Source organism: Physella acuta, unplaced genomic scaffold (genome assembly GCF_028476545.2).
Source record: "Physella acuta isolate Inbredline_101_S28 unplaced genomic scaffold, ASM2847654v3 ptg000462l, whole genome shotgun sequence".
Taxonomy (NCBI): domain Eukaryota; kingdom Metazoa; phylum Mollusca; class Gastropoda; family Physidae; genus Physella; species Physella acuta.
In genome coordinates, this window is record NW_026731981.1 from 615,340 (window position 1) to 624,827 (window position 9,488).

Below are 9,488 nucleotides of genomic sequence, written 5' to 3' on the forward strand. Positions count from 1 at the left end.
ATCCACCTCACTATTACACTCGTGTCTTCCAGATGATCTACCTCACTATTACTTATTTTTCATTTATAATATAATATAATATATAATATATACTATAGTGTTTCATATGCAATACATATTGTAATTATATTTACAATTTACGTTTTGTCGTTTTACTAATAACACAATATTTTGGGGAAAAAATGTTTTTTTTATTTAAAAAAATGTTACTTAAATACAGATTACGTTGATTAACTTTACAAAAGTTTAGAACTAGTACATTGCCAGCAGAAGCTCCATTCATGGAGTTACCCCTGAAAATATCACATGACGACAAAGTGAATGCACACAAAGAAGATTCAGAACTCCAATCGGTGGTCTCTCTCGTCCGACGATGACGAGTATTTCACCGCAAATGACCTGGTCTTCCGTCGCTTTTGACCATCTACTGCCACCCCTGCCGAACCATGGTTGGAGAAAAACCAACTGTGTGTACCTCCACCATATCGGCAGGAAATCCTGAAATTGGCCCGTGACAACCCGATGTCTGCTCATCCAGGGGTCAAGAAGACGATGGCAATAATTCGAGAACTGTTTTTTTTGGCCGAAAATGCATAATGATGTGTCCCGTTACTGCTTCTAACGCGCTATCTCCAGGCTTCTCCTCTCAAGTTAGAAAATCTGATAATAGATTATCATCAAAAACACCTTCATTTATGAAATAAACAATGATTCTATCGTTCAATAACCGTGAAGTTAGAGTAACCGAGTACTCTATCTTTAACTCTTTCACAACAGCAATTAATCTTTCCGACCTAACTTCTCCACTTCTTCAACCGAAGGTTTTAACAAAAATGACTCCATCTTCTATCAAACTATACAGTTTCCAACTAACTCTTGATCTACACACCACAAAGGAGACCACCCCTACTGTTATGAAATCGCCCTACACAGGACACGATGCTAACTCTCCTGACCTAAATAACAAACGGACTAGTCTAGGGCTGTTTTTTTCCTCCTGATTGGGAGAAAATTAATGAGGATGTTTTGAAATATTTTTGTTCTCTAGTAGGTCATTTAGTGTAACAAATTAATTTTACTTTAAAAATCTAAGGCCGTGTTCAAAACTGGGTCACACAACAGCAACTAAATCGAGTCAGCAGTATGTTTAGCAAGGTTGTGACCAGCTGTGATTGGTATGTTAACTAAGGTTGTGACCAGCTATGGTTGGTATGTTAACTAAGGTTGTGACCAGCTCTGGTTGGTATGTTAACTAAGGTTGTGACCAGCTCTGGTTGGTATGTTAACTAAGGTTGTGACCAACTCTGGTTGGTATGTTAACTAAGGTTTTGATCAGCACTGGTTGGTATGTTAACTAAGGTTGTGACTTGCTCAGGTTGATATGTTAACTAAGGTTATGACCAGCTCTGGTTGGTATGTGAACTAAGGTTGTGACCACCGCTGGTTGGTATGTTAACCAAGGTTGTTACCAGCGCTGGTTGGTATGTTAACTAAGGTTGTGACCAGCGCTGGTTGGTTTGTTCATCAAAGTTGTGATCAGCGCTGGTTGTTTTCTTGTCAATTGAGCGTGGACAAAACTGACATGGCCGATTTGTGTCCAATTTCGTTGAAACTAACTGGATCATCAAAATACAGATATGACATTTTCTGTTCCTCAACATATTCTAGCACAGTGGTTCTTTACATATTTGGAGGTACCGAACTCTACTAGAATTCAGCAATAGAAAGAAAGGCTGTGTTTAAAGAGAAAAGTAGACCGGTAAATGAAGTCCTGAAAAACAACAGCGAAGACAAGTCAAAGGATGCCAGGCTTACGTGGGCGCAGCTATAGAGAGCCGCCAAAAATCGAATACGGTGGACAGGTGTGGCAGATATAGAGAGCCGCCCAAAACCGAGTACGGTAGACAGGTGTAGCAGATATAGAGAGCCGCCCAAAACCGAGTACGGTGGACAGGTGTGGCCGATATAGAGAGCCGCCCAAAACCGAGTACGGTGGACAGGTGTGACAGCAACCTTTTGCTCCTCAGGGGTCACAGAGGAATATGTCAAGTAAGTCAAGTCGGAGTTCAGTGTACTCACTTTAGGAGTTTTTGCCAGGCGTAACGCTGAATGACGTCATCGAGTTGAACCATAGATTTATTCTTTATCTTCTTTTCTGTGAACACGAAGCAGTAGATGGGTTAACTTTTTGTTATACTGTTCTAATTGAAGTACAATGTGGTATAACTTTATGTAACATTTTATTGCTTTAAACACAATATTTGCTAAATTTAAGGTTGTTTGTTTAGTAAATGGATTAAACATTTTTTTTCAACAAATCGTCAGTTTTACAGCATTGTATCGAATGTCGATGTAACATGCAAATAATATATATTTATTTTAAGAAGGAAAATATTTATAGTACATTTATTTTGACGTCAGTATTTCCAGAATTATTTCCTTAGAAATATGCAACTTTAATTGTACGTGCACCAAGTTTGTTTGCAACTCAGCATTCTTCAATTATTATTTAAACAAGATTCGTTGCGATTGATCTGAGAAGGGCTTCGATAACCCGACACTTTTTTGTATCTCTGATATATAAACATGTAAACATCAAATATCTGCCATATGCAAACATATATCTGCCTTGTCAAGACTACCAACGACACATTCAGCCTCGATTCCCTACCCTGCTCGATTAAAAATACATTTTTTGCTTTAAAATATCGTTCGTACAGAGAGGACATGTAGATTTTTAATGGTGCTCCTCAGCATGGTGTGTTCAAATGTTCTTGTGTGTGTGTTTATGTGTGTATGTGTGTGGTGTGTGTAGTTGTGGGGGAGAGGTCTTAATACATGCAATGCAGAATTTTTGTAAAAATGAAGCATCTTTTAAAAAAAATGACTATTGCCCTTACCCAGGCCTAGTATCAAGTCATAATCACGACATCCTGCGGGGTTTCCACATTTCAAACGTTCACCTGTGTACTGTCTGTGTGCCGAGCAGTCCATGCTAGTGAAGATTCTAGAGGTTCAAACGTTTTTTGGATCATTAAATAAATCAATTCAGCAGCAACAGGCCAAACTTGGACGTATAAAACCTATTTAGTGGCTTGAAACAAACTACGAACCTCCAACTTGAATAAAAGTGTACTCAAACCAGATAGGTGTAATCAAACAAGACTGGTGTAATAGAACAATACAAGTGTAATCAAACAAGACTGGTGTAATAGAACAATACAAGTGTAATCAAACAAGGCTGAAGTAATAAAATACATGTGTAATCAAACAATTTATATGTAATCAAATATTACAAGTGTAATCAAAATATATAGATGTAATCAAGCAATACAGGCGTTAATAAAACGCAGGTGTAATCAAACAATACAGGTATAATAAATAAAGGTGTAATGCATTTTTTCCTCGATGAACAAAGGCTTTGAAAGCAAATCCAGAAATAAAAGCAGACTGAAATTGGAGTCAATGGGCCAAAAGGGGCATAACATGTGGACACCTAAAATTGAAATGTTTGGATAAAATACCGTCCAACATTACAATTAAGAACGAACGTTGAAGAAGAAAAGAACAGACTAACTAAAAATGACCTGCGTTTCTTTCAGGCATTTCTTCGTTGTCTCTCCCCGAACAACGTCTACCTCCCCTCCCGAACGGAATAGAATTTATATAGAAAACAAATACTTTTACCAGTGACCCCCCCCCCCCTGAATAAAAAGTCTGAAGGAAACACTGCAAATGACAAATTGAACATGAGACTAATGGACCAGCTGACAGATCTTTACCTGTGGAAATAGGTTTCTTGTTTCAGACACCATTTCACGAACTCACCAAGCACGCGTTCGTTTATCCAAACAACTATATTAGCACAACATGCACTGTAAATTAATCCAAGCAAAAGAGATTCCCCTTTATAAAGTAACTGAAACAAAAAAAGCTTACATATTTTACCAAATTCCGACATTTTTGCTAAATGAATTTGCATAAAATTCATCTCAACAATGCTTGATTCAGTCATTTTCACTCAACAGTAGCTTGTATTTTCGCTCAACAGTAGCTTATTTTTCCGCCTTAATTCAGCCATAATTTAGCCACTAATGCACCGAATTTGATTAATATAAAAAACAATATTATTGCATTTCTAATTGTAGTGATTTTTTAAAATCGCCTTCAATTTATTTTGCATACATACTTAAATTGTTTTTAATTTAGTTTTCATTTATATAAATTCATAAATCAACTTATTTAAACAAAAGTTATAATAATTCCAGTAACAATCCGTATCATTAAATGTTTCATCTTGTTCATCATTGTTCCTTGTAGAAAAGAATCCCAATGTTAAAGGCTGGCAAATCTACTCTGTTAGTTCCCCGGATTGGTCACTTATGTATTCTCTTACATTTTTAACGACCAATTCTTGTGTTAATAGCAACGAGCTTGCTTTATTACTTTTAAAGCTTTCATCGCATTTAAAATCTTGTTTTATTTCCACCACGTCCAGCCATGTTTTCTCGTTGCATCCTCTGCCTCAACTGCTCCGAAGTTTTCAGTCCTTTCCGACTCTGTCGTTAGTACCTATTCTAAACGTGAGCCCAATCAATCGCTATTTTTTCTTTCTATGATGTGCATTTCTCATGCTTTCTGTCCATACATCCAATGTTTTGTGATTTCTATTTTGTCATATTCGACTGTTTTAAATACGTTTCTAGGGCATATGTTGAAGACAGCCTGGATACATTTTGTTATTGTTTCTGTTGTCCTCAATGTTTCAGATCCGTAATTTAGAACTGCATTAACATTGGAGTTGAAGATTATTATTTTAATTTTAATACAGTTTTCGAGGCTGCACGAAGATGGACATTGTGCTTATCGGGCTAAGTTTATTTGCTGTTTGATGTCTACGTTTGTTCCTACAGTACAAATAAAGATATATTTAGTTCTCTACGTTTTCATTCCCATCTTGTTTGTGGTTAATTTTCATAGGCCCTATATGAGTTTTTTCCATTAAATTTTTACTGCGTGTAAAACCTGCCGACCCAATATATTAAAAATAAATGAAAGTTAATATTTGACTCACCCCAAAGGTTCCTAATAATCTTAAGGAAATGTAGACCTCCAATAACATTAACACTATGTAGATTACATCACTGACAATTGACCGGACAAGTGCACACAGTGGAATCACCAGGGCTAAATAGATCTTGCCGCAAAGCCTCTGTCCCCACGACGTCTCTTTTGGTTGACCGGGTAGACTGGGCACTCCATGGTCTATCAGAGGTGTGGTAGTGTTAGTGAGGATTAAAGTAGTGGTAGTGTTTGTGAGGATTAAAGGAGTGGTAGTGTTAGTGGGGATTAAAACAGTGGTAGTGTTAGTGAGGATTAAAGGAGTGGTAGTGTTAGTGAGGATTAAAGTATTGGTAGTGTTAGTGGGGATTAAGGTGTGGTAGTGTTTTTGAGGATTAAATTAGTGGTAGTGTCAGTAAAGGGTAAAGGTGTGGTAGTGTTAGTGTTAGTAAAGGGTAAAGGTGTGGTAGTGTTAGTGAAGGGTAAAGGTGTGGTAGTGTTAGTGTTAGTGAAGGGTAAAGGAGTGTTAGTGTTAGTGAAGGGTAAAGGAGTGGTAGTGTTAGTGAAGCGTAAAGAAGTGGTAGTGGTAGTGAAGGGTAAAGGAGTGTTAGTGTAAGTAAAGGGTAAAGGTGTGGTAGGGTTAGTGAATGGTAAAGGTGCGGTAGTGTTAGTGAAGGCTAAAGGAGTAGAGTGATGGAGTGGGGATTGAGAGTGTAAGAATATTGATGTAGTGAAACGATAAGAGTGTAAGAATATTGATGTGGTGAAACGATGAGAGTATAAGAATATTGATGTGGTGAAACGATGAGAGTGTAAGAATGTTGATGTAGTGAAACGATGAGAGTGTAAGAATGTTGATGTAGTGAAACGATGAGAGTGTAAGAATGTTGATGTAGTGAAACGATGAGAGTGTAAGAATGTTGATGTGGTGAAACGATATCAGTTTTCTGTCATGTAGTACGGTGGCCTAAGTACTTTATACAAGGCGGTAACCTCCATGTTGATGATCCTTGTCGACACCAACCCACGCATGGTGACAACGCCGTGACATCTGCTTTTGATAACTATTTAGAAGTTAAATAATGGGACGGCGTGGTTGGAGGATGGAGCGGATTACTGCTAAACCTAATGTCTTGGGCTCGAGGCTGTAGGATTTTCCTTAGTTAACCCCGCTCTGATTGGTATATGTCTCACGTCAGGGAAGGAAACAGTGGTAGGCATTTTGTTGTACACACTATCACTTAATAGGAATATGTACTGAAACTGCCTGCCATGTTTGAGTTAAATGAGTCTTTAAATTAATCAATGAGATACTACTATTTTGAAGTACAACAAGGGAGATAACAAAGTAGCATCAATTAATTTAACTGTCAAGCTCATGTAGTTTTCGAAAAATGTTTATGAATTATAATTATTGATAAAAGACATATGCTTACATCTAAATATAGCAACATAATTGAGCAATTTTAGGTATGTCAGCAATTAAAAAAAACATATCATTAAATATTGTCGCCATAAAGATCTGGATCAAGTTACAAAAATAAAAAGAAACACAGTCTATTAAGCGTTCATATTAATTGCTTCTCTAGAATTTAAATTCCTGTGAAATTATTATATTTTCATGTTCGATATGAAAGTCTCTTATTTTATTCTACATATGATACATGCTGAATTTAACATTATTTTATTTTTCTAAAATCCCTAATGTATTTCTCCTCTACCGATAATTATAAGCTCTTACCCCCCCCCCCCCACACCTAAAAAAAAATCTTACCTTCTATTTACTTCTGATTTTTTTATTCCCCCTTAGACCCCCCCCCCCAAAAAAAAAAAAAAAAACATACAACAAACAACAACAAAAAACACAGAATTCACAAAATTTGAAATGAGACGATTTGAATTATGTGTAAGAAACAATTTTAGTAAATGAATGTGGGCCTATATGTCAGATAGAAGTGCTGCTATTGTAAATCTGTATGTCCTCATAAGCCAATGAAGAAAACTGTCTTAAGGGACAACACCTCGACAAATACAATACAAGGGACGTAACAATAACTACCAAGACATAACGTAACGATTCCAGTACCGAAAACACTTAAATTATAGCAAAAGCACCCAACGGCTACTAGCCATAAATAAAAGAAGTGCAGGAAGGGTCTAATCTAGCACAAAAGTAACTGTGGTCCTGAAATTTGTTATTATAACTTGCAAAGATGATACGTAAAGTTCCAGTGCGGTTAGACTAAGTTCACTATAGTTACACATTTTATTAGATTTTTAGATCTATGAAGATAAAAATTCTGAAAATGTACATTTTATACACATTTTAGAGTGTTAATTTTAATATTTTTAAAGTTTAATATTACTCAGACGAAATATATCTAGAATCTAGATTAGATCTAGATCTAGAAATCTAGATCTAGTCAATAATATAGATGATCTAGATCTATGTGGACTACAAAACCTGCTTTTTATTTATGTCACACACAAAGCATCAATAAAAACCTGACTCTTACTTGTCTTTTCATCTGTTTCCATTGCTTCATAAAGGCCTTCTTTTAGCATGTAGGCCCCATCTACAAGAGACAGTTGTTTATTATGCTATGCGCCGATCTCTAAGGTATAAAATCATTGACGCGCTATTCAGTGCGCACGGTGTTGCACTTTACTGACGGGAATTCCAGAACTAAACTGTCACCATGGTGTGTTTTAATGTCGTGTGTACGTGTGGGTGAAACAAGTGAGATTTTAGACTTTCCCTGCTGATGTGAAGGTGCGCTACATTTATAAGCTTTTACTCACAATGTATCTTTGTTTGTTTCTAATGCAGCGAATTAGTTTGAACTCTCTTTATATATTTTTATTTTAATTAGAAAATAAATAGTTCGTAAAGATTTAATTAACAGATTACTATATTCAATAATATAAAACAAATATAAAAACCGTTGTAATTATAAGCTTCAAAATACACTGAAAATAAAAATAAAATAAAACCAATTTGCTTTCATTAGTAAAAGCATTGGTCGCTAAAATATGTAAGGTATTTCTTGAGCGACCAAAGCTTTTATTTAAGATAACAAGTTTACATATTTCAGTGAGATGCGAATATATTCTGTCTATAAAAGAATCTATAGAAAAGTTAACAGTAGAACAATTTGGTTAATATATTATCTATACCTAACTAAACATTATAGTAGGTTAAATAAAAAAAAAAACCATGCCATAGGAGAAGTTTGTCAAATATAATCTACATCTAATTCAGTTCAATACACGCTTATTCCTCTGGTGTCTGTTTTAGTAAATTTGTGTTCAAAAATATGTATGTCACACGGCTGTGTGGTAGGACGCGGCAGCGCATGATTGCTAAACCTAAAGTCTCGAGCTTTGATCCTTGATTCATGTCAGGTACCCAAAAAGAGCTGAGTAAACACAGAGACGTCCTGAAGACATGAGCATGGCAATGGAACCCAAGACTTTGGGAGGTGAATAGTTTTGTGAAATATTTTTGTTCTTCTCGTTTGAACTAACACGCCTGCGTCAAGGTAGGTCATTAAGTGTAACAAATTAATTCTACTTCATACATCAACTTAACAGAGCGAGAACTAAGTTAACAGATTGTTACAGGACCTGGTCGGTGTTGTCTGGTCCATGGAGCGTGACTGTTATGTGTTGTGTTTTGTTCGATTTCTTTTAGACACTCTAGTAGTTATTTGTATCTGACATTTCCTGTCTTTCTTAATATTCTAGTAGCTATTTAAAAAAATAAACGATGATAACACAAACACACTTTATTATTAAATTAAAGAGTTTTTATTCATTTTTATAAAAGAGTATATTGAAAATAATAATGTAATGAAAACAATCTTGACTTTTTTTGAAAATATTTCCACTTCAGTTTTAGTTTCCCTTTAATCAAAAGCTCGAGATATTTTTAACGTTGCCAATAACACTTCCGTAGAAATAAAATGTTTTAAATTTACTCTCAAGTTCTAAATAACGAATTTAAAGAATTGGCACAATAAATTTCTTGTTTCCTTTTTGATGGTCCGATGAAAATAAATTAAAAAAAATTAAAAAGGCCTGATTTAGCGGTGGAAAACTTTTGAAATAAAATAGTTACAAATATTATACTCATTAAGCATGTTAGGCAGTTTTTTAAATTTCCCGCTAACTAGTCTAGATTAGATAGCTAAAGCTACGTAAAATGGTTTCTATATATTAGCAGGAACACTGCTATAGTATCACAGGACTAACATTTCTATTTAGAGTTAGGCTTAAGGCTAATTAAAATTTTATGTATGAATTGTAATTAATTGGATTAACTTTAAAGTTAATACAAGAAGCAAACGCAGGTCTGGCTAATCGACGACAAAAAATGAATTGACGCCAGGGTCTTCTTCAGTGTGACAGACGGGCGTCTTGTTCAT

At 35.5% G+C, this 9,488-nt stretch overlaps 1 protein-coding gene across 1 annotated transcript; it reads right to left on the bottom strand.

Annotated features, from left to right (window-relative positions):
- Positions 1-216: 216 nt before the first annotated feature.
- On the bottom strand, positions 217-7,671 carry LOC131943568 (uncharacterized). The gene is made up of 6 exons (XM_059303775.1): positions 7,578-7,671; positions 5,075-5,265; positions 3,783-3,919; positions 2,901-3,007; positions 2,080-2,155; positions 217-660 (listed from the first exon to the last, which is right to left on the bottom strand). Exons 1-6 carry the CDS (start codon positions 7,624-7,626, stop codon positions 627-629), a joined length of 594 nt encoding a protein of 197 aa, XP_059159758.1. The 5' UTR covers positions 7,627-7,671; the 3' UTR covers positions 217-626.
- Positions 7,672-9,488: the final 1,817 nt, after the last annotated feature.

What these genes read in the sequence shown, in the direction of transcription:
- LOC131943568 (XM_059303775.1), bottom strand. Translation starts at nt 7,626, where the DNA reads ATGCTAAAAGAAGGCCTTTATGAAGCAATGGAAACAGATGAAAAGACA. An exon ending in GATTATTAGGAACCTTTGGG is followed by an intron (nt 3,920 to 5,074) that starts GTGAGTCAAATA and finishes TTTTTGTTTCAG; the next exon opens with TTACTTTATAAAGGGGAATC. An exon ending in GCCTGGCAAAAACTCCTAAA is followed by an intron (nt 661 to 2,079) that starts GTGAGTACACTG and finishes ATCTATTATCAG; the next exon opens with ATTTTCTAACTTGAGAGGAG.